The 25,403-nt window shown below is 45.6% G+C and overlaps 1 protein-coding gene across 1 annotated transcript in view; it reads left to right on the top strand.

The window, feature by feature from the left end:
- The window catches only part of KMO (kynurenine 3-monooxygenase), a 1,795,071-nt gene that overhangs the window by 457,397 nt on the left and 1,312,271 nt on the right, over window positions 1-25,403 (top strand). The window contains exon 4 of the mRNA XM_075338209.1: window positions 10,031-10,120. Coding sequence (XP_075194324.1) covers window positions 10,031-10,120 — 90 coding nt within the window. The remainder of the gene's footprint in view (window positions 1-10,030; window positions 10,121-25,403) is intronic.

The raw sequence follows: 25,403 nt of genomic DNA on the forward strand, positions 1-25,403 counted from the left end.
AGCCATGCAAGCGGAAGATGTGATGTATATAGGCTTCCGCGAGTTCCTGAGCAGAGGGCAGTCCGGCCATAGGGACGAAGTGAGCCATTTTGGAGAACCGATCCACCACGACCCATATGACTGTGTGCCTGGAGGACAATGGCAAGTCCGTAATAAAGTCCATCGCTATGTGTTGCCATGGAACTGAGGGTATAGGCAGAGGCAGAAGACGGCCATATGGCAGGTGCTTGGGCGTCTTGTTCCTGGCACAAGAGGAGCAGGCAGAGACAAAGGCAGCGACGTCCGTGCGAAGGGATGGCCACCAGTAATGGCGTACAATCGCACCCCATGTTCTCTTCTGACCTGCATGACCGGCGGTTTTTGAGGCATGACCCCAGTATAAGACTTTTTGCCTGTCGGTCTCAGAGACATAGGTCTTCCCGGGCGGTATCTGGGCCAGGGTGACAGGAGCCACCGGAATAATCTTGCTAGGAGAGATGATAGGTTGGGTACTCTCCTCCTCCCGCTCCATGGGCATGAGAGACCTAGACAGGGCATCAGCGCGTACATTCTTGTCCGCGGGTCGGAAATGGAGCTGGAAATCAAACCTGGCAAAGAATAAGGACCACCTGGCTTGTCGTGGGTTCAGTCGCTGAGCGGAGCGAAGGTATTCCAGGTTCTTGTGGTCCGTGTAGATAATCACGGGGTACACTGCTCCTTCCAGGAGGTAGCGCCACTCCTCCAGAGCCAGTTTGACCGCCAATAGTTCTCGGTCACCGATGGTGTAATTACGTTCAGGCGCTGAGAAGCTCTTGGAGAAGAAACCGCAAGTCACCATCTTCCCGGAGGAGGACTTCTGCATGAGCACTGCTCCGGCTCCTGAGGAGGAGGCATCCACCTCCAAGGTGAACTGGCGGTTTAACTAACTCTGGTCGGTGAAGTACAGGAGAGGAGGCAAATGCTCGCTTCAGAGCGCAAAACGCGGCGTCGGCCGCAGGTGACCAGTCCTTTGGATTAGCCTCCTTCTTGGTCAAGGCGGAGAGAGGAGCAGTCAGGGCAGAGAAGTGAGGGATAAACTGGCGGTAGTAGTTGGCGAATCCCAGGAACCGTTGGATTGCCTTCAGTCCAGAAGGGGGAGGCCAGTTGAGGATGGAGGAGACCTTCTTTGGATCCATCTGCAGCCCTGTACCCGAGATGATGTATCCCAGGAAAGGGAGAGAAGACTGCTCAAAGACACACTTCTCATATTTGGCGTAGAGACGATTCTCTCTCAGTCTTTGTAGAACCAGCTGTACGTTCTCTCTGTGGGTCTGGAGGTCCGGAGAGAAGACAAGGATGTCATCCAGATAAACTACTACACAGATGTAGAGGAGGTCCCGGAAAATGTCGTTCACCAATTCTTGGAATACGGCAGGAGCGTTACACAGACCGAAGGGCATTACGCAGTATTCATAGTGCCCATCGCGAGTATTAAACGCGGTCTTCCATTCGTCCCCAGAGCGGATACGAACTAGGTTGTAGGCACCCCGAAGATCCAGTTTGGTGAACACACGAGCTCCTCTGAGCCGGTCGAACAATTCGGGGATGAGTGGCAGAGGGTACTTGTTTTTTATGGTGATCTGATTCAAACCCCGGTAGTCAATGCATGGGCGTAGGTCACCCTCTTTCTTCTTAACGAAGAAGAAGCCTGCTCCCGCAGGAGAGGAGGATCTCCGGATGAATCCCTTAGCCAGGCTCTCTGTGATGTAGGTAGACATGGCCCTGGTTTCGGCTGGAGACAACGGATATATCCGTCCTCGAGGCGGTGTTGTTCCTGGGAGCAGGTCGATGGCGCAATCGTAGGGACGGTGTGGCGGAAGTACCTCAGACTCCTTCTTGTCAAAAACGTCTGCGAAGGACCAATAGGCCGCGGGCAGTTCCGGTAGGTTCTCTGGAACCGGAGGTCGTCAGATGGGTTGTATGGACTTCAGACACCTCTCATGACAGGCAGAGCCCCATCGGGTGATTTCGCCAGTACCCCAGCTGACTGATGGTTCGTGTGTCCGCAACCAGGGGAGGCCCAGCAGGATTTGATGGGACATGTGTGGAAGGACGTAGAGAGCAATGTTCTCGGTGTGCAGGGCACCGATACGCAGTTCGACCGGCCTGGTGACCCAGGAGATGGTATCAGCGAGGGGTCTCCCATCCACCGAGGCAATCACTAGGGGCTTATCGAGTAGAGTAACAGGCAACTGGTACTTGTCCACCGTGGCCTGCTGGATGAAATTGCCTGCTGCTCCAGAGTCGAGGTATGCCTCAGCCGTGAAGCTCGTCTCTCCCGCTGACACTTGCACGGTCCACATAACCGGGTCTGAGAGAGTCCCAGCACCTAGGGTGGCCTCTCCTACCAACCCTAGGCTTTGGAGTTTCCCGGCCTTTCCGGACAGGAGCGTAGGAGATGTGTGCCCTCTCCGCAGTAAAAGCAGAGACCTTTGGCGAGCCGCTCTGCTCGACGTTGTTCAGACCGCCGTACTCGGTCGATCTGCATGGGCTCGTGGATGGGAATCCCAGCTGTTGACGACTGAGATACGGAGGGCTTCTGTGGAGGAGAGGAATGCCGTACCGGACGTCTCTCACGAGATAGCTCTTTGGAGCGCTCCTGAAAGCGAATGTCCACTCGAGTTGCTAGGGCAATCAGGGCATCTAGGGTGGAGGGCATGTCACGACCCGCCAACTCATCTTTGATGCGACTCGAGAGTCCTTCCCAGAAGGCGGCTGTTAGGGCCTCGTTATTCCACCCGAGTTCTGAAGCCAAAGTGCGGAAACGGATGGCATATTGGCCTACCGTCAGTGTTCCTTGACGTAAGCGGAGAAGGGATGAAGCAGACGCAGAGGCGCGTCCCGGCTCGTCGAAGGTGCTGCGAAAGGCCTGCAGGAACTCTTGAAGGTCCTTGGTCATAGGGTCCTCCTTCTCCCACAAGGGATTCATCCACGCCAGTGCCTCGCCCTCTAGGTGAGACATGATGAAGGCGACCTTGGCTTGGTCGGAGGCAAACAAATGTGGCAGCTGCGTGAAATGAAGGGAGCATTGGTTTATGAATCCCCTGCAGGTCTTGGGATCTCCGGCATAACGAGGTGGTGAAGCCAAACGGAGTCGGGAAGCATCCGAAGAGGCTGCCACGGGTGCGGGAGCCGTGGATTGACTAGTGGAGGCCCGGAATGTTGAAGGCGTAACTGCCGCTTGTAACGTGTACAGGCGGGTGTCCACGGACGTCATAAAGTTCAGCATGCGGGTCTGGACTTCACGCTGGCGTTGGAGTTCCTCTTGCAAGGCCGCTAGTGCTGCAGCGGGATCCATGGCCTGATCTTACTGTCAGGGCCAGGCGGTCGGGCAGACCCAGGAGGTGGATCCACTGGGCCGAACTCTAAGATGGTGGTAAGGAGTCCGGTAGCTGAAGCACTATGGGCAGCAGAACAGTCCGTGCAAGTGAGTGTAACGGAGAAGTCCCTGGGACCACGGAGTCACAGATGGTAGTCCGGGTGACGTAGCTCAGGTTCGGAAGCCGAGATGATGTCAGGCGGGGTCCGGAACCTTTGGAGCGAGATGACGGGTCACCGCAGGGATCCGAGATGGTACGGACTGTCAGATGGCAGACGGACAGCGTGCTGGGTTCAGGATTCAGCAGGACCGGATGCCGAGGCAGGATCAGCTCTAGAAGAGAGATACGTGAGTATGGCAAGGAGACACAAGGAGACCTGACTCCTAGCTTGGAAAACACGAAGATCAGGCCCCGCCCCCTTGGACAATAAACCCTTATATACCCTGTACCTGTTTAGCTTCATTTCCTGTTAATGGACGCTGGCCCTTTAAGAAAGGGTCAGTGACCGCGCGCGCGCCCTAATGCGCATGCGCGCCGCCCGGGTGCCAGAAGCCAGGGAAGGAAGCTGAGAGGAGGACGCAGGGGAGCCGGCCAGGGCCTGGGAAGCCGTCGGACGCCGGGATCGGAGGCCAGGGAACCTGGGAAGGACGGGCACCGGAGGCTGGAGAGCGGGGAGCGTGGCAGGTGAGCCGGGGAGCGGGGCTGAGGACCCGGGGAGCGGGGCAGAGGACCCGGGGAGGGGAGCCGAGGACCCGGGGAGCGTGACACATGCCGTATACAGCACTCACATGCGACACGCTGTATACAGCACTCACATACCGTATACAGCATTCACACACCTTACACAGCACTCACACAAGTGACACACTGTATACAGCACTCACATACTGTATACAGCACTCATAACCGGTATACAGCATTCACACATGCCATACACAACACTCAGAACCCTGTATACAGCATTCACACACGCCATATACAGCACTCAAACAAGCCATACACAGCACTCACACTATTTATACAGCACTGACACCCCGTATACAGCACTCACACCTTCTATACAGCACTCACTCCTTCTATACAGCACTCACACCTTCTATACAGCACTCACACCTTCTATACAGCACTCACACCTTCTATACAGCACTCACACCTACTATACAGCACTCACACCTTCTATACAGCACTCACCTTTTATACAGCACTCACACCTTCTATACAGCACTCACACCTTCTATACAGCACTCACACCTTTTATACAGCACTCACACCTTTTATACAGCACTCACACCTTCTATACAGCACTCACACCTTCTCTACAGCACTCACACCTTCTCTACAGCACTCACACCTTCTCTACAGCACTCACACCTTCTCTACAGCACTCACACCTTCTATACATCACTCACACCTTCTATACAGCACTCACACCTTCTATACAGCACTCACACCTTTTATACAGCACTCACACCTTTTATACAGCACTCAGACCTTCAATACAGCACTCAGACCTTGTATACAACACTCACACCTTGTATACAACACTCACACCTTCTATACAGCACTCACACACTGGACATATACAGCACACATACACTGAACATTGAAGTTACTAATACATTAGATATATGGTGATATATATTAGACATAAACACACTTAGCTCAGATATAAATATCTGCTGCTTAGTTGCCCCTGTAAGCTCAGTGCAGCACAATTTCCTGCCTAACGCCCTCCTCCTGTAAGATGGAGGCAGCAGCTGGACACTAAGGGGTACTTTGCACACTACGACATCGCAGCTGCAATGTCGGTGGGGTCAAATCGAAAGTGATGCACATCCGGCGTCGCTGTCGACATCGGAGTATGTGAATCCTTTTTGATACGATTAACGAGCGCTAAAGCATTGTAATCGTATCATCGGTGTAGTGGCCGACATTTCCATAATTTCCCTGCAGCAACGGTACGATGTTATTCCTCGTTCCTGTGGCAGCACAGATCGCTGTGTATGAAGCCACATGAGCGAGGAACATCTCCTTACCTGCGTCCCGGCTGCAATGAGGAAGAAGGAGGTGGGTGGGATGTTTACGTCCCGCTCATCTGTGCCCCTCTGCTTCTATTGGCCGCCTGCCGCGTGACGTCGCTGTGACGCCACATGACCCACCCCCTTAGGAAGGAGGCGGTTCGCCGGCCAGAGCGATGTCGCAGGGCAGGTAAGTGTATGTGAAGCTGCCGTAGCGATAATGTTCGCTACGGCAGCTATCACAAGTTATCGCTGCTGCGATGGGGACAGGGACTATCGCGCTCGGCATCGCAGCAATCGGCCTGCGATGTCATAGTGTGCAAAGTACCCCTAAAGGGGTTAATGTGTGGCCAATCAGCGCTGGTTTCATTCTCCTCTTCTGTCTCTTCTGCGGTGCTAGAGCCGAGCACACAGGCCTGAGTGCACAGGACGGGATGGTGAGGGGCTGAGCACATGGCACTATGCAGCCCTGCCGTGCGGGCCCCTCCCCCACCACTCTGCAATCTGACAGGAGATGTGCAGGAGCCAGAAGCAGGGGGAGATCCCCCACCAGTGATGTCTGCCAACCGGCGTCCTGTGTCACTGCACAGGTCGCACGAAGCTACCGCCGGCCATGCAAATGATCACAGGGAACCGCACGCCACACTTTCTCTGACTCCGGCTGTCAGCTTGACGGCTGGACTCAGAGAATAGCCAGCTCCCACTTCAGAGGGCGGTAACACACAGCCGCCGGGGAGACTCCCGGAGCGCTGCATCAGGCAGCCTGACAGCGCCCCCCTGACAGCTGTGCCCGGGGCAGATGCCCCGCCAGCCGCCCCTAGATACGCATCTGCATAATGTCCCACTCTCCTGCATTTTGCAATTTTGCACCCTTTGGTGCCTTTCATGTGGCACTAAGGGGTGCTTAGCCTTGTATTCAGCCAAAAAAATAAATACATTTAAAAAAAAAAAATTGTGAGATTCCCCCTATTTTTGATAGCCAGCTAGGGTAAAGCAGACCACAGCTGGCAGCTTCACCTTGGCTGGTAATCCAAAACTGAGGGCACCCCACGCTGTTATTTTAAATTAAATAAAGAATTAAAAAAACCACGTGAGGTCCCCCCAAAATTGGATCACCAGCCAAGGTAAAGCGGACACCTAGGGTCTGATATTCTCAGACTAGGGAGGTCCATGGTTATTGAACTCTCCCCAGCCTAAAAATAGCAGGCCACAGCTGCCCCAGAAGTGGCGCATCCATTAGATGCGCCAATCCTGGTGCTTCGACCCAGCTCATCCCGTTGCCCTGGTGCGGTGGAAAATGGGGTAATATATGGGGTTAATACCAGATGTGCAATTTCACCTGGCATCAAGCCCTGGGGTTCGTGATGTCAGGCGTCTATCAGATACCCGACATCACGAACCCAGTCAGTAATAAAAAAAAAAAATAGACGACAAACACATTTTTATTTGAAAGAACACTCCCCAAAACATTCCCTCTTTCACCAATTTATTAGAAAGAAAAACAAATCCAGGTCTGGTGTAATCCAAGGGGGTCCCATGACGATCCATACCATAGTCAATGTCCCAGTCAATGAAAAACAGAATGTTCCATATTGGCTGGGAGAGCAATGCAGTGACCTGAGCTACCATCAATAGGTCAGCCCAGGTCACTGCAGGGCATGACAAGTGCTGCTGTCAGGAGGATAGCGAGGTACATTACCTGCGGTGATCACTGCACTCCTGATAGCAGAGCTGTCACTGCAGGGCATGACAAGTGCTGCTGTCATCAGGATTGCGAGGTACATTACCTGCGGGATCGCTGCTCTCCTGATAGCAGAGCTGTCATTGAGTTCAATGACCGCTGCCTTCACAACCAAGTATCGCAGGTGCCTGTAACATCACCGCTAGTCACCGTCTCGGGTCGGCAGCGAGAGGAGATGTGACAAGCGGTGGCCATGGAGGACAGTGACAGCGCTGGTGTTGGAGGGCAGGACTTCATCACTGCAGGTAAGGATCTTCACTAACCTCCTGACAGCGCTTGTTATCCCCGGGGCTGCTTTCACTGCAGTGTGGGCAGCTGCGGACACCGTACAGTGGAGGCAGCTGTGGACACTGCAGTGCAGGCAGCTGCTGACACATTACAGTGCGGGCAGCTGCTGACACTGCAGTGACAGCAGCTGCGGACACCGTACAGTGCGGGCAGCTGTGGACACTGCTGAGCGGGCAGCCGCGGGGCTGGGGATGGAGCAGGACACAAACTGCAGCAGCATCCGACGGAAGTCACACGGAAGTGCTTCTGTGAGGCTTTCGGAGATTTTTGCACACATAGCCAGGGTAAACATCGGGTTACTAAGCAAAGCGCTTTGCTTGGATACCCGATATTTACCCTGGTTACCAGCTTACCGCAGGCTGCCAGCAATGGCTCCCTGCACACATAGCTGTAAAAAGCCACGCTTTTGGTGATCGAACCGTTCTCGAATGTTACTCGAACTGTCAAGCTTTTAGCAAAAAGCTCGAGTTTGTCGAGCCTCTCGAACACCCCCCAAAATCCCTTGAACATGAAATTAGCGAACCTCGAACATCGCTCATCTCTAATCATCACGTGATCATGTCATGTGGACTCTGATGGTGGCAGGTAAGTGCGCGTTATCCGCTCTGGGCATTTAAATCATGCTATCACATTTTGACAGCACGATTTATGGGGTTAACAGGTGCGGGTAGATCATGGATCCACCTGCACCTACGAGGCACACAAATCAGCAGACGTGTGGTGATCACCGCAGACTCACTGAAGTAGCTGGCAGTGATTCCCCCTTAATGATTTAGGACATTCAGTGCTGGCCAAAAGTATTGGCACCCCTGCAATTCTGTCACAGAATACTCAGTTTCTTCTTGAAAATGATTGCAATCACAAATTCTTTGGTATTATTATCTTCATTTATTTTGCTTGAAATGAAAAAACACAAAAGAGAATAAAGCAAAAATCAAATCATTCAATCAAATCAATCAATGATCATTTCACACAAAACTCCAAAAATGGGCCAGACAAAAGTATTGGCACCCTTAGCCTAATGCTTTTTTGCACAACCTTTAGCTGCGAACAACCGCTTCCGGTAACCATCAATGAGTTTCTTATAATGCTCTTTTGGAATTTTAGACCATTCTTCTTTGGCAAACTGCTCCAGGTCCCTGAGATTTGAAGGGTACCTTCTCCAAACTGCCATTTTGAGATCTCTCCACAGGTGTTCTATGGGATTCAGGTCTTGACTCATTGCTGGTCACTTTAGTAGTCTCCAGTGCTTTCTCTCAAACCATTTTCTAGTGCTTTTTGAAGTGTGTTTTGGGTCATTGTCCTGCTGGAAGACCCATGACCTCTGAGGGAGACCCAGCTTTCTCACACTGGGCCCTACATTATGCTGCAAAATTTGTTGGTAGCCTTCAGACTTCATAATGCCATGCACACGGTCAAGCAGTCCAGTGCTAGAGGCAGCAAAGCAACCCCAAAACATCAGGGAACTTCCGCCATGTTTGACTGTAGGGACCGTGTTCTTTTCTTTGAACGCCTCTTTTTTTTTTCCTGTAAACTCTATGTTGATGGCTTTTCCTAAAAAGCTCTACTTTTGTCTCATCTGACCAGAGAACATTCTTCCAAAACATTTTAGACTTTCTCAGGTAAGTTTTGGCAAACTCCAGCCTGGATTTTTTATGTCTCGGGGTAAGAAGTGGGGTCTTCCTGGGTATCCTACCATACAGTCCCTTTTCATTCAGACGCCGACGGATAGTATGGGTTTACACTGCAGGGTAGCTTGAACTTGTTTGGATGTTAGTCGAGGTTCTTTATTCACCATCCGCACAATCTTGCATTGAAATCTCTCATCAATTTTTCTTTTCCTTCCACATCTAGGGAGGTTAGCCACAGTTCCATTGGCTTTAAACTTCTTGATGATACTGCGCACCGTAGACACAGGAACGTTCAGGTCTTTGGAGATGGACTTGTAGTCTTGAGATTGCTCATGCTTCCTCACAATTTGGATTCTCAAGTCCTCAGACAGTTCTTTAGTCTTCTTTCTTTTCTCCATGCTCAATGTGGTACACACTAGGACACAGGACAGAGGTTGAGTCAACTTTATTCAATGTCAACTGGCTGCAAGTGTGATTTAGTTATTGTCAACACCTGTTAGGTGCCACAGGTATGTTACAGGTGCTGTTAATTACACAAATCAAGCATCACATGATTTTTCAAACAGTACCAATACTTTTGTCCACCCGCTTTTTTATATTTGGTGTGGAATTATATCCAATTTGGCTTTATGACAATTTTTTTTTTTCATTGAAGACAAATTAAATGAAGATAATAATACCAAAGAATTTGTGATTGCAATCATTTTCAGGAAGAAACTGAGTATTCTCTGACAGAATTGTAGGGGTGCCAATACTTACCAGCACTGTACTGGTACGTCATCGGTCATTAAGGGGTTATATTTACCATTATCAGGAAGTACAATATGTCAAAAAAAAACAGTCTCAGTCAGAATGACCAGAATCCGTTGAAGCATTCCAGAGTTATAACCTGTCTAATTGACACTTGTCAGAATTGCAAAAAAACTGACATGAAGGTGAAAACTAGGCTTAGACATAAAGGAATTTAGGAGTTAAACAAGATTTAATTCATTATTGTTTTTTTTCAATTCATAGATTGTGACCAATGGTATTCCAATGCATGCAAGGATGATTCACCCCGTTAATGGTAGAAAGTATTCTATACCCTATGGCAAACGTGACCAGGTATTACTTTGTTTTCTACTTAGTTTTTGTAATTTGTTTCCATGCATAAATTGTAATCTAAGTGATATTATGCCAATGGAATTTACTATGGATTATGTATTAAAAGAATACAATTTGCAGATATTTGATATACAAATGTAATCGACAAGCTTATCAAATACTAAAAAAATGTATTTGCCATAACTGCACTCGGATGACATGCCGAGTGCAATGTGAGATTTTCTCACTGCACTCGTGCGAGTCATACGTCAGTGTGACTCTACCCGTACAGTAAAAATAAATAAAAAAAAATTGGCGTAGGGTCCCTCCATACTCTGATACTCAGCACAGATAAAGCCCACAGTCACAGGCTGCAGCTGTGCATCAAATCTTGGCTGTGCATCAAAATAAGAAGAACCGCACGCAGCTTTTTTTTTTTTTTTTTTTTTATTATTTAAAAAAATAAAAAAACAGGTTTGATATCCCCCCAATTTTGATGCCCAGCAAAGATAAAGCTTGACAGCTGCAGGTTGCTATTCTCAGACTGGGGAGGGCCATTTTTATTGGCCGCCCCCCAGCCTAATAATAGCAACATGCAGCCGTCCGGGATTGTCACATCCATTAGATGTGACAAACCTATAACTTTACCCGACTCTTCCCTTTGCCCTGGTGCAGTGGCAATCGGGGTAATAAGGGGTAATAACAGCCCACAGCTGCTACTAAGCCCTAGACTAGTGATGGCAAGTGTTTATCAGACCCCCGTCACTAATCTGTAAGTGAAAGTAAATAAACACAGACACCAAAAAATCCTTTATTTGGAAATACAAAAAAAGCCTTTCTTTCACCACTTTATTAACTCCCTAAACACCTATGCAGGACTGACGTAATCCACACAAGGTCCCACAGCAATTCCAGCTCTGCTACACCTCAGTGACAGGGAGCATAGAACATTACTGTCCGCTGTGAGCTCCATGGTGAGTGTAAGGGGGTGACAGGAGCCCCATTAACCTACCCGACGACCTCGCCTTGTTGGTGTAAGGGATAGATAGGGTACCGGATAATTAACAGTATGTAATGGCTGGGTTGGGTTGTAGTTTCACAATCCACCATAAGGTGGCACAGTATCCCCATAGTTTGGTTGAGGGGAAGTGGATGAGCCCAGCAGACAGTAGAGAAAGGAGAAGGTGTAGTTTAGGTGGAGTAGTGAAGAAGATAAGGTAGAGAGAGAATGTAGAGACAGAGTGGGAGAGAGATTGGATGCTAATGTGTAGAAGGCATCTCCTGTGGCTTGTGGACTGGCGTGGAAAGACACGGACGCAGAAAGCATGGAGCCAAATCATAGGAACTGCCACAGTGTAGTTTTGCTGAGGAACTCCTGGAAGTGGGGATCAGCATGGCAAGAGTATCCAAACCTGCAGGGACAAAGGCTGGTAATCCAGGAAGCCAGTGGAACTCTCTGACAGCCGGGGTAATGAGAATATTGTGGAAATGTATGTCTTGCCTGTGACGACATGGACTCTCATGGGTTAAAGTTTCTTAAAATTCAGCCAGACAGGATGATAGATTGTTTATAGACGGGGGATAAGTCCCTCATTGTTTTTACAAGACTCTTGTTGACTCATGTAATTGTGTTGGCCACTGAAAGCCAGACGTATTGTTTCTCCAGACTCTTCTAGTAATCATTCTAATGTAGTTGTGTATTGCTAATGTGATTACCTTAGTAGCCATTGTCGAGTCTGTGACTTGCAGACTTCATGTAGATATCCTTAGTCTTTCTGTAGACATCATTTGGATGAACATTGTCCATGCAGCTTGAGATTCATCCAATGGGAGAGGCGATCTTGTTCAACCAATCCGATGAGGACACAGTGTATCCAAGTGGAAGGCTGTGGCTATAAAAGGGACTTCTTTAAGCCACCAGGTTGTTGTTGATGGATGCTGATGGATCCAGTCTAAGATCTTAGGAGCTGACTAGAGGATCAGGATATCTTATGGCTTCAATCTAGGGACTCCGGTTCCGGTTGGAGACCATATCCACAGCCTAGGGATTTCGACTCCGGCTGCCAGGATTGTATCATCATACCAGGACTACCTAAGGAGGACACTTAGGTTGGGACAGTTCAGTCACTTGTTACAGACTTTGCAGACCTCAGACAGCTTCCTAAATCTGGCATTATCCCTTTCTCGGTGGGTGCCCGCCAAAAGTGGGGTGCTGCTGGATTGGAGTAAATAGCCCTGGAACCTCTGAGGCATGGACATTCTAAATCCCTGGTGAGCCAGCGGAAGGGTGAGACTCTGTTGCCTGTTACATTTGTGTTTTGCTGGTTATGTGTTATGTGCCGTTAATCGTTTGGGGATCCAATAAAGTCTAATTATTGTGGTTCCCTCACCCTGTGTTGTCTGAGTAGTGTTACACCCATGGTTAAGGAGGCCGGCGTTCAGTTGGGATGAGCCCTGAGCCACGCTGTCTTTCTAAAGGCGGCGGGTTTTAGTGGACGAGAGCACCCACTGAGCCCCGTGTCTCCACATTGCCCAGTGAAGAAATTGTGCCTTTCCTCTGCAAAAGAAGGTGTTTATAAAGCCATTAAGGCACGGAAGTTGAATCAAAAACTGGAGTCTGCCTCTAATTTGGTGTTACGTGAGGCTGCCACGAAGGGAACAGAACCACAGCCGGTGACAGTAAGCCCCACACCAGAACTAATCGCTCTGCAACCCCCTGTTTCATGAAGAGAGTCGGTCGGGGACACAACTATTACAGACTCTAGCCTCGGCAGAGCCCCCGGCGGTTCCTTCAGTTTGGCGTAGTCTGCAGGATTCGAACCTGCGCAGGGAAACCAATGTATGGGGCAGGGTCATTGGGCAAGGCAATCAGCCAGGAGCAAACCGTTCCTATTGGGGGCAAAAAGGGGCAAACAGTTTGGACACAAACAAAGTTTTTGGCCTATCCGGCCACGAGGGGCATGTCCAATCCCTCTATTTTTCCAAAAACACGGGCCTCTTCTGGCCAACAGGGGCATGAACCCAACCAAAGCTCTAGGCCTTCAACTTACTTTAGAGGGCTAAATACCTATAAAACTACCCAGAAGAAAATCCAAATGATTTAAATCAAAATAAATCTTTATTACAAAAAAATATACGAAAAATACACAAATACACAGCATTTAAAATGTAGGAATAAATATGTAGCACATATAAAAAACTGATAGTCATACAATGCGCTCAGCTGCCAGCGTAAATTTTAAACCATAATAGGTAATTATTTATATGAAATCTGACAGTGTGCAAAAAATTCACAATCACCCCACAATGGGGATAATATGCATATCAGGTATTAGCTGTGCCAAAAAAATGAATGGTGAAACCTACATAGTGAGATGACATAGGCATAATATGATAGCAGTGTGAAACAATGTAAGGAATAAAATAAGATGGCAGATGAAAATATAATAAATATGTCAGGGAAAACCTGATGCAAAAGTAACTAAGCTGCCAAACACCAATAAACAATTGTATCACACTGTTACATATTAATTAAGCCTTACCAATGAGACACCTGACGCGTTTCGCCGTGACTTTTTCCAAGGGCATTTTTTCTTCTTATTTTAGAGGGCATAGCACAAGTCCAGTCCCTTTCAGCCACTCCCAGTCTGCTGTTTAATCGATGGTCCACTTCTTCCTCTACCTTTCATAGGTTCGGGGAGACACGGGCTGCCATCTTGAGGGCCTGTCTGGATTTTGCAAACAATCAACTTCCTCCTTCGGGTCCAAAGATGGATCCACATCCCTGGAGGCCCTTTCCAGTTATATACAGCGGCGGTTATCCCCTCTGTGGTGGTGCACGGCAACCACATTGGCCAAATATATCTGGAAAAGGCCTCCGGGGATGTGGATCCATCTGTGGACCTGAAGGAGGAAGCTGATCATTTGCGAACTCCAGACAGACCCTGGAGATTGCAGCACACCGTGTCTCCCCGGACCTAGGAAAGGTGGAGGAAGAAATGGGCCACTGGTAAACAGCAGACCGGGAGTGGCTGAAAGGGACTGGACATGTGCTATGCCCTTTAAAGTAAGTTGAAGGCCCAGAGCCTTGGTTGGATTCATGCCCCTGTTGGCCGGAAGAGGCCTGTGTTTTGAGCAAAAAAATGACGTTAGTATTTCAGAGAACCATCTATAAACATATCACAAGGAAAATGTGTGTCAAACAAGCTCCTAGCGTTTGTTAAAAGGATGCTAGCTAAAATCAATTAATTGAGCACTAGATGGCTCAATAATGTTAAATGTGTCAATCAGTCAATCAAAAAAAAAAAAAATATATATATATATATATATAACTATTGTTATTTAAAATGAGCACTAGGTAGCGTCAGCATTCAAGAAATTACCTAAAAACAGATTATTGGTTTACAAATAAGACTCACCTATACCAAATGAATAAACTTAGACCTATTATGGTAATCTATTTTTTCTCTAATCCTTGGACTATTACATAGGATACAGAAACCATATTACATATGTGACAACAGATCAAACCATATAGACTAAAACAGAAAAGCCACAGACCCTTGTTAATTAATTCCATCTTACCCTAACCCACATTATATAAGTAACAATTTTTCTCACCAAACAAAATTGCGTCCACTAATGGGCGTTTTGCAGGTTGCTTCCTCGGAGGGGATTGTCAATGAATCCATGGGGAGCCTCCTCTTATATACCACAGTAATGGCTAATGTCTCCCATGTGTAAGACACACTGCACGCGTCTCTATGTTATAATTTCTGATCCCAGATGTCTGCCAATGTAAACCCTTTTATCATGAATACATGTTTATGTTTGTTTTTGTTTGTCTCAGTGTATTTGATAACATAAAATAAAGATATAAAAATATTCTTTTGTAAAAATGTGCATAGTCTTTGTCCTGTAGGTTTTCTTGCTTAGCAACGAGACGCTATATAACAAAAGGCAATTGTTTGTCTTTGATCATTGTGGCCAGAGAGTTCTATTTTAACTTCATTGGTCCACAGGACTTATTTCAAAATGCATCAGCTTGTTCAGCATGTTCTGATGTTGACTTTTTGGAGAGGACGCAGGAGAGGTTTTCTTCTGATGACTCTTCCATGAAGGCCATATTTGTGCAGGTGTCCCTGAACAGTAGAACAATGAACTTCAACTCCAGAGTTTACTAAGGCCATGTGCGCACATTACATTTTTTCTTGCATTTTGGTTGCATTTTAAACTGCACCATGTCAATGACAAAATGCATGCGTTTTGCTTCCTCAGCAAAGTCTATGAGAAGTCAGAATTTCCATCCGCATGTTGCTTTTTTTAGGCAGCGTTTTGTTAAAATCATTGCCGAAAAAAAAGCAACATGTCACTTCTTCATTGCGGTTTGTGAACATTTTCCACCCATTGAAATGAATGAGATGTGTCAAAACGCAACCAAAATGTTTAGCTGTGCATTTACACTGCATTTTGGTTGCATTTTGGATTTGTTCTTGTCAACAAAAAACGCAGGTCTCTCGGTCTCTCTCTCTGTCGGTTTTTATTTAATCGTATGAACGTATGTGACGCCCTGGCCAGGCCAGGTAGTTAAAGGTAGGCCCCTATACAGCACCGTTCCCTCACAAGGTGACAGCAGCCAAACATTAAATGCTAGTCACCCCCCCTTTGGGTAAGATGGACACACCAGTGGGCGTGACCAGGCGGTTGGTGCACGCCCACCCATGGGTCCAGACAGCCCAGGGCGGGAAAGTAAACAGATCTGTGTTGAAGTTCAAGTTGGAGAGGTGTGTGGGCTGGAGCTGTTTGCAGCTCCAGCAAAGGAAAAAAACCCAAATTGAACGGTTCCAGGGTAGGAGCCCTGGTGCCACTGGCTAGGAGGCAGACGGCGGTCTCCGTCTGCAGGAGCCGGGAAGATGGCTCGATGGAACTGAGGTGGACCGGGACAGGGTTGTAGCCCGCCGGTACCGACCCGGGGAACTGACACGGAAACCGGAGCACACAGGGGGGTACTCGGACCCTGAAGCCAGGACCAGAAGCGACTGGAACTGGTTGATTAACAGATTGAGGCCAGGACTAGAGGTCCTGTCCCACCCAATGTCCCTCATAGAAGACAACAGCCCACCGAGGGGGATAAAAAGGCCACTGCCAAGGCCCATAGATCCCACGGGCCAGGGTCTGCGGGCAAGGGCTCCTTAGGCCACATCCAGCCGGGAGAGGACTCCTGAAGTTTCACTCATAGGGAGTCCACAGTTCAAAAACAGTGCAGGAGAAAGACAGAAACCACCAGCCGGGAGGGGAACCAGAACGCAGCCGGCTGCGGGCACCGACCACCATCATCTTGGTTTACCAGAGATTCGTGTGTTTTCTTAACAGTGAGTACACGAGCACCCTCTGCGGCTCTTCTCCCTGCTCCAGCCCAACGGGTCCCGGGGCCACCATCCCTACCCACGGATGGGTTAAAAACAAGCTGCACAACATCTCCCCCGGGTGCCCCGTAACTGCAGCGGTGGTGTCCAACCTCACCACACACTGTGGGTGGCGTCACAAACTTAATACGGCTCAGCCTGTAAATATACGTCCTACATCCATCCCCCCCATTTCATTCGGAGTGTCCGCAGGACCCCCGGGTCCGGAGACCCTCGAGTCACCCACCGAAAGGTCCGGATCCGAGCAGCGGCAGGCTGCTGGTACGGGGGCGGCACACGTATAACTTACCATCATATAAGAATAAACACTAGACAATAAACAATGATTGAAAGTATCAAAAAGGATAAAAATTTAAGTTGGATATCAAGGTTTTCTATGTATGCAATAGCATTATCATTTACAGTGTAAAAATCAGTCTTGTCACCATGGTAGTATATAAGGCGGCACTCCTCAACAATGTGCTGGATAGTTTGCGGGTGCAAAATGACTCAGGATAGGTAACCAGTGAACAAGTGTAGATCAAATAGCACCAGATATTATATGCATACAGTGGCATAACTACAGTCTGATGGGACCAGATGCAGAGTTTGAGCCTGGGCCCTCCATCCTGGGCTACTTCCTGGTAAATATGTCCACCATCCTGGTAAATATGTCCACATAATTGCCCCATCCTGGTGTATGACCCCATCATGGCTATATCCTGGTATATATGGTCCCATCCTGGTATATATGTCTACTATCATGGCCCCATCCAGGTATATATATCCCCATCATGGTATATCTTCCCACCATGCAACCCATCCTGGTGTATGACCCCCATCATACCTATATCCTGGTATATATGGTCCCATCCTGGTATATGTCTCCATCCTCGTGTATGACCCTGATCATGGATATAGCCTGTTATATATGTCCCCACCCTGGTATATATGTCCTCATCATTGCACATCCTGGTATATATGGCCCCATCATGGCCCATCTTTGTATATATGGCCCCATCATGGCCCCATCCTGGTATTTAGCCCCCCATCCTAGTATATAGCACTCCATCCTGGTATATAGCCCCTCATCCTGGTATATAGCCCTCCATTGTGGTATATAACCCCCCATCCTGGTATATAGCCACCTATCCTGGTATATAGCCCCCTCATCTTGGTATATAGTCCCCATAATGCTATATAGCCCACTCATCCTGGTATATAGCCCCACCGTGCCACACACAGTAAAAAACAAACAAAAAACCCCAAAACGATTATACTATGTGCTCACTTTCATAATGAGGTATATGGAATTTTGTATAGATAGATAGGATGGATGTATAGATAGATAAGATGTACAGACAGACCGATAATATACACAGGCAGACAGTATACACAGGCAGACAGTATACACAGACAGACAGTATACACAGACAGTATTGACAGACAGACAATATTGACAGACAGTATTGACAAACAGATAGTATAGACAGACAGTATACACACACAGTATTGACAGACAGATAGTATAGACAGACAGTATACACAGATAGACAGTATAGACAGACAGACAGACAGTATACACAGACAGTATACACATACAGACAGTATACACAGACAAACAGTAAGACAGACAGTATACACAGATAGACTGTATACATAAACAAAAGATTCAAGAAGGAAATTATCCAGCAGCTTGATCCAAAAAAGTTTTCTTAAAATATTATTTTTATTTGGGTATAAAGATAAAATTAGTCCAAAAAGTCACATGGAGAAAATATGTGGACAGAGGACGCGTTTCGAACGTCTAGTTCTTATTCAGTCTGTAGCAAAACTTAGGACTAAAGCATGTTAAAAGCAGAACTCCGACCGGACATTGGTTCAAAAGGGGGAAGGGAGGAGACAGCCAATAGGGAAAAAATAAATAAACAGAATATTCATAGCGATTAGTAGTAAAAGAAAAAGGAGAACGGGTAATATATAATCACATAAATAAATTTGTGATTGTAAGATGATAATTACCAAAAAAGGAAAACAGCAGGTGAAATGCAATGATTCTCAATAAATATATAACATATCACTTTTTAAATTAATTCCTGCAGGGAATTTAGTTCCCATTAGGAAGATCCACCTGGTTTCCCTTCGGAGCAGGAGCTCTTTCAAATTACCGCCTCTGCTAGAAGTAAAATATATCTTTGTACCGTGTTAGCCAGTAGAGATAAAAAAATTGTTTAAAAGAACAGAGAGTCCTCAGTGGTTGATACCTTTTAATGGCTAACTGAAAAGATGGTAATAATTGCAAGCTTTCGAGACTACTCAGGTCTCTTCATCAGGCATGGTATAACACACAATCTGAAGAGTCACGTATTTATACACAACAGGACTTAGAATAGTGCAGTAAAAAAAAAAAAAAAGAGAACAAGTTATATGAAACAGAACTATCTCTATGGCAGGGGGACAAGCTAGAACAGCTTGTCCCCCTGCCATAGAGATAGTTCTGTTTCATATAACTTGTTCTTTTTTTTTTTTACTGCACTATTCTAAGTCCTGTTGTGTATAAATACGTGACTCTTCAGATTGTGTGTTATACCATGCCTGATGAAGAGACCTGAGTAGTCTCGAAAGCTTGCAATTATTACCATCTTTTCAGTTAGCCATTAAAAGGTATCAACCACTGAGGACTCTCTGTTCTTTTAAACAATTTTTTTTCGCCTCTGCTAGGCAATTTCACTTTCTCCATTACGTTACATTAACGCGCAAGCTATCCACATTACTGGCATGTACATTTAAGAAGTGCTTAGAAGCACCCGATAAGCTCCTAGTCGTGATGTTATTTGCATCGTAAATGTGTTCTGATATCCTTTTCTTCAATGGGCGCGATGTGCTGCCTACATTTTGTGTCTGACATGTTATCCATGAAATCAAATATACAACATGATCATAACTGCAATTGATCATGGAATTAATTTCAAAATTTGTATTATTAGTGTAGGAGAAAAAATCCGTAGAATTAGTCATGTGCTTACAACATCTACAGGATTTATGTCCACATTTATAGGAGCCACTGACTGGCAACCAATTGCCCGTGGTTTTTTTAGAATTATTTTTTTCAAATCTTTTAGTATGGTCACTTGGTGATAAGGATGCGCCCAAAGTATGATTTCTTTTGGACACAAACTTAACACCACTACCGAGTATTTTTTGTAGAATATCATCCGATAATAAAACTGGAAGAAATTTTCTAATGATGTGAACAATGTCAAAAATTATTTTTGTATATTTAGTGGAAAAAAACACAAGCAATTTGTCATTCACTTTCAGATTACTATTCTTTTTGAATTCCAAATATTGATTTCTACTTTTGAGGTTAGTTTTAATTTTTGCTTTTTCTAAGCAAGTTTGAGAATAACCCCTTTGTCTAAATCTCTCAATCAATTTCCATTCCCTTTTAAGATCATTTTGTGTAGTACAACACCTTTTGACTCTGATGTATTCTCCTGTAGGGATGTTGTTAATGACATGCTTTGAGTGGCAACTGAGGGAATTGCTCGCAGATGGTATGCGGAATAATTTGCAATGTATTTTATTAATGCCAGGGTCACCACTCAGAGTCATGTCCAAAAAATCTACCTGATTTGCACTGTGTTGGTGAGTGAAAAAAAGATTGTGTGAGTTGTTGGCAATGAAGGAAATAAAATTGCTCACTTGCGATATTGAACCCTGCCATATTATCAAGATATCGTCTATGTATCTTAAATACATAGCAATATCATCAGAAAAGGGGTTTGAGTGACTGAAAATAAATTCTTCCTCCCACCAAAACATGAAGATTCCTGCAAGAGAAGGGGAAAATCGAGCACCCATTGAACAACCTTGTGCCTGGATGAAAAAATCACTAAGAAAAGTAAAATAATTATTCCTACGTAGGAAGTTGGTAACATCTAAGATATATTCTTGTAAAACTGTGGAATAACCTGAATACTTTTCAAGCTGATTTTTCAATGCCAGGATTGCCAGATGATGAGGAATTGAGGTGTAGAGCGATTGGACATCGCATGTTATCCAGCTATACTTCTCATGCCAGTCCAGATTGGAGATGATGTTTAGGATATGCTTGCTGTCTTGGATATAACTAGGTGAGGCTCTGGCTAATTGTTGTAAATGGACATCTAACCATTCTGATAAATGCTCTGTGACAAAGCCCACACCAGAAATAATTGGTCTAAACTTGGGAGGAAAATAGTTTTTGCACGACTTAGGAAGGGCATGCAACAAAGGAGTTAATGGACAGGCTGGGTTGAAAAACTCCTGGATCAGGTGAGCTGGAATAAACTTCTGTTTTTCAGTATACATAGACAGTATACACACAGACAGTATAGACAGACATAAAGTCCACGGTGATCCAGCAAGCAAGTCCAAAAAAGGCTTTTTTTAAAAAAAAATGTGAAAACTTTATTCTAAATCATTAAAAAAGGTCCGTAATTTGGTCATAAGAATTCATGATACAGAGTGCACGTTTCGAACAAAGTATTTCCTACTCTCTCTCTGAGAAGGAGTACTTTGTTCGAAACACGTACTCTGTATCATGAATTCTTATGACCAAATTATGAACCTTTTTTAATGATTTAGAATAAACTTTTAATTTTTTTTTTAAACTAAAAGCCTTTTTTGGACTTGCTTGCTGGAGCACCGTGGACTTTATATTGTTAACAAGACTGGCCGACTTTCCTGCATCCATGCATGGTGCAATCTACTGGTCTCCTAGGAACAGGTGTGCGGGATTCAACCTTCTATTTCTTCCGTTAGTATACACAGACAGGCAGATAGTATAGACAGACAGTATTAACAGACAGATAGTATAGGCAGACAGTATACACAGACATAGTATAGACAGCCAGTATTGACAGACAGATAGTATAGACAGATTGAATATTGGAGTGAATATTGGCGCAGGATAAATAGAAGAAACTGAAGGACAAACTCCAAGCCATCTTCAAAGGCAGAGGGAACATTTATCACCGGCAGCAGCCAAGCAGAAACTGCTCATCTATATACACCAGGCTGGTCTGCAATAGGACTTCCTGGATTCCTAATTAATTCCAACACCTGTTTGAGTCACAGATTCAGACTCAGCTTCATTACCATTCCTGGCCACCAGAGGGAGCTCCTCACCAGCACCCACTTGGATGACATTCACAGCAGTCCCCCCCCTTGATGAGGGGTCACTGAACCCTCACCAGAGCCACTGGGTCTGTCAGGATGGGCATGATGAAAGGCACAAACCAATCTGTCAGCGTGAATGTCAGAAACAAAAACCCAAGAATTGTCCTCCTGACCATAACCCTTCCACTTAACAAGGTACTGAAACTTTCGTCTATTAAGACGGGAAGCCAAAATTTTCTCTACTTCATACTCTAGATCCCTTTCTACCAACACAAGATCAGGAGGCACCACCGTTTGAACTGGTGGTTCCACATGTTTCTTTAACAAAGACTTCTGAAAACCATTGTGAATTTTAACAGACTCATGAAGAGCCAAACGAAAAGAGACGGGATTAATAATTTCCGATATCTTATTAGGCCCAATAAATCTTGGCTTAAATTTAGGAGAAGAAACTCTTATAGGAATATTTTTTGAGGACAACCAAACCATGTCCCCCACTTTAGCACTAGAAGTCCCAGAAATTTCGAGCTCCCCCCTGAAGTCACGAAAGAGGGTCAAATGACCCTTAGTCCAAACTGAATAGAACTAACTAGAAACTAAATGACTAAACTTAATGGAAAGCAACAACCTCCTGTGGTGCGACAGTAATGGCCTTAATTACAGAACAAAAGACGGTGATTATAGGATGTTAGCTAAAATCCTTCAGGTCATTCGACCCGTCTCTGGGTTCCAAAGGTAGAAATGTTAAATGACCCCTCTCTGGGTCTTCTAACGTTAAACCGGGGACCAACAATCCTACGCCTTGGCAAACCTTTGGGCATTCTTCTGTCCACTACTTGACCCCAAATCTGCTGCATTCTCTCCACCACAGAATCAATTCCCGGACAGGCCGAAGCCTGAATCTGCCCTGAAGAAAACCTGGGAGGAAACCCAAAATTACAGAAAAACTGAGACATCAAAATAGCAGAGCTAGCCGTATTATTGAGAGCAAACTCTGCCAATGGCAAAAAGGAAACCCAGTCATCCTAATCCACAGATAGAAAATGCCTCAAATAGGTTTCCAATATCTGGTTAACTCTCTCAGTTTGACCATTGGTATGAGGATAAAACGCACAAGAAAAAGACAGCCCAATTCCTAATTTAGAACAAAATGCTCTCCAAAATCTGGACACAAAGTGAACTCCTTTGTCTGACACAATATTCTCAGGAATACCCTCGAAATGAACCACCTGTTAAAAAAACAAGGGCACCAACTCTGATGAAGACGGCAACTTAGGCAATGGTACCAAATGGACCATCTTAGAAAATCTATCACAAATAACCCAAATAACCGTCGTCTTCTGAGAGACAGGAAGATCCGAAATAAATTCCAGAGTGATATGAGTCCAAGGTCTCTTAGGTACAGGCAATGGCAATAACATCCCACTAGAACGTGAACAACAAGGCTAGGATCTAGAACAAACCCCACAAGATTGCACAAAACTTCTGACATCCCAAGATAAAGAAGGCCACCAAAAAAACCTACAGTGCTGGCTAAAAGTATTGGCACCCCTGCAATTCTGTCAGAGAATACTCAGTTTATTCCTGAAAATGATTGCAATCACAAATTCTTTGGAATTATTATCTTCATTTAATTTGTCTTCAATGAAAAAACACAAAAGAGAATGAAACAAAAATCAAATCATTGATCATTTCACACAAAACTCCAAAAATGGGCCAGACAAAAGTATTGTCACTCTTAGCCTAATACTTGGTTGCACAACCTTTAGCCAAAATAACTGCGAACAACCGCTTCTGGTAACCATCAATGAGTTTCTTACAATCTCTCCACAGGTGTTCTATGGGATTTAGGTCTGGACTCATTGCTGGCCACTTTAGTAGTCTCCAGTGCTTTCTCTCAAACCATTTTCTAGTGCTTTTTGAAGTGTGTTTTGGGTCATTGTCCTGCTGGAAGACCCATGACCTCTGAGGGAGACCCAGCTTTCTCACACTGGGCCCTACATTATGCTGCAAACTTTGTTGGTAGTAGTCAGACTTCCTAATGCCATGCACACGGTCAAGCAGTCCAGTGCCAGAGGCAGCAAAGCAACCCTAAAACATCAGGGAACCTCCGCCATGTTTGACTGTAGGGACCATGTTCTTTTCTTTGAATGCCTCTTTTTTTTCCTGTAAACTCTATGTTGATGGCTTTTCCCAAAAAGCTCTACTTTTGTCTCATCTGACCAGAGAACATTCTTCCAAAACATTTTAGGCTTTCTCAGGTAAGTTTTGACAAACTCCAGCCTGGCTTTTTATGTCTTGGGGTAAGAAGTAGGGTCTTCCTGGGTATCCTACCATACAGTCCCTTTTCATTCAGACACCGACGGATAGTATGGGTTGACACTGTTGTACCCTCGGACTGCAGGACAGCTTGAACTTGTTTGGATGTTAGTCGAGGTTCTTTATCCACCATTCGCACAATCTTGTGTTGAAATTTCTCGTCAATTTTTCTTTTCCTTCCACATCTAGGGAGGTTAGCCACAGTGCCATGGGCTTTAAACTTCTTGATGACACTGCACACCATAAACACAGGAACTTTCAGGTCTTTGGAGATGGACTTGTAGCCTTGAGATTGCTAATGCTTCCTCACAATTTGGATTCTCAAGTCCTCAGACAGTTCTTTGGTCTTCTTTCTTTTCTCCATGCTCAATGTGGTACACACAAGGACACAGGACAGAGGTTGAGTCAACTTTAATTCATGTCAACTGGCTGCAAGTGTGATTTAGTTTTTGCCAACACCTGTTAGGTGCCACAGGTATGTTACAGGTGCTGTTAATTACACAAATTAGAGAGACATCACATGATTTTTCAAACAGTGCCAATTTATTGAAGACAAATTAAATGAAGATAATAATACCAAATAATTTGTGATTGCAATCATTTTCAGAAAGAAACTGAGTATTCTCTGACAGAATTGCAGGAGTGCCAATACTTTTGGCCAGCACTGTACTTACTAGATCCCTAGTACCAAAAATTCCAGGATGACCAGCCAAGACAGAACAATGAATCTCGGACATAAAACTCTACTCCTCCATTAATCAGGAATATACAGTTTCCCTACAGGACATCTCTCAGGTTTGTCCCCCTGAAATCTCTTAAGTGCTAACCTGGCGAAATGGCGGAGAGGACCACATCTTCATTCAGGATGGTAGAGAGGCTCAGCAACATTAAGAGTATCAGCAAAAAAACTTCTAGGGAGGGCATCTACTTTAATATTCTTGGTGCCCGGTAGAAAAGAGACCACAACATCGAAAAGCATAAAAAATAAAGCCCACCTGGTCTGCCTAGGATTCAGTCTTTTGACAGATTCAAGGTATGTCAGATTGTTATGATCAGTGAGCACCACAATTTGATTTCTAGCCCCCTCCAACCAATGTCTTCATTCTTCAAAAACCCACTTCATAGCCAATAATTTCCGATTTCCCACATAATAGTTTCGTTCAGACGGAGACAATTTCCGAGACAAGAAGGTACAAGGCTTCAGTTTGGAAGTTATATGATCTCTTTGAGACAAAACAGTTCCTGCTCCAATCACTGAGGCATCTATCTCCAACTGAATCAGAAGAGAAACATCAGGTTGCTGCAAGACTGTGGCAGAAGTGAACCTCTTTTTAAGCTCCTGAAAGGCCATAATGGCCTCTGGGGTCCATTTATCAACTTCAGCTCCCTTTTTGGTCAAATACATCAAAGGCTTAAAA

Source organism: Anomaloglossus baeobatrachus, chromosome 3 (genome assembly GCF_048569485.1).
Source record: "Anomaloglossus baeobatrachus isolate aAnoBae1 chromosome 3, aAnoBae1.hap1, whole genome shotgun sequence".
Lineage (NCBI taxonomy): Eukaryota > Metazoa > Chordata > Amphibia > Anura > Aromobatidae > Anomaloglossus > Anomaloglossus baeobatrachus.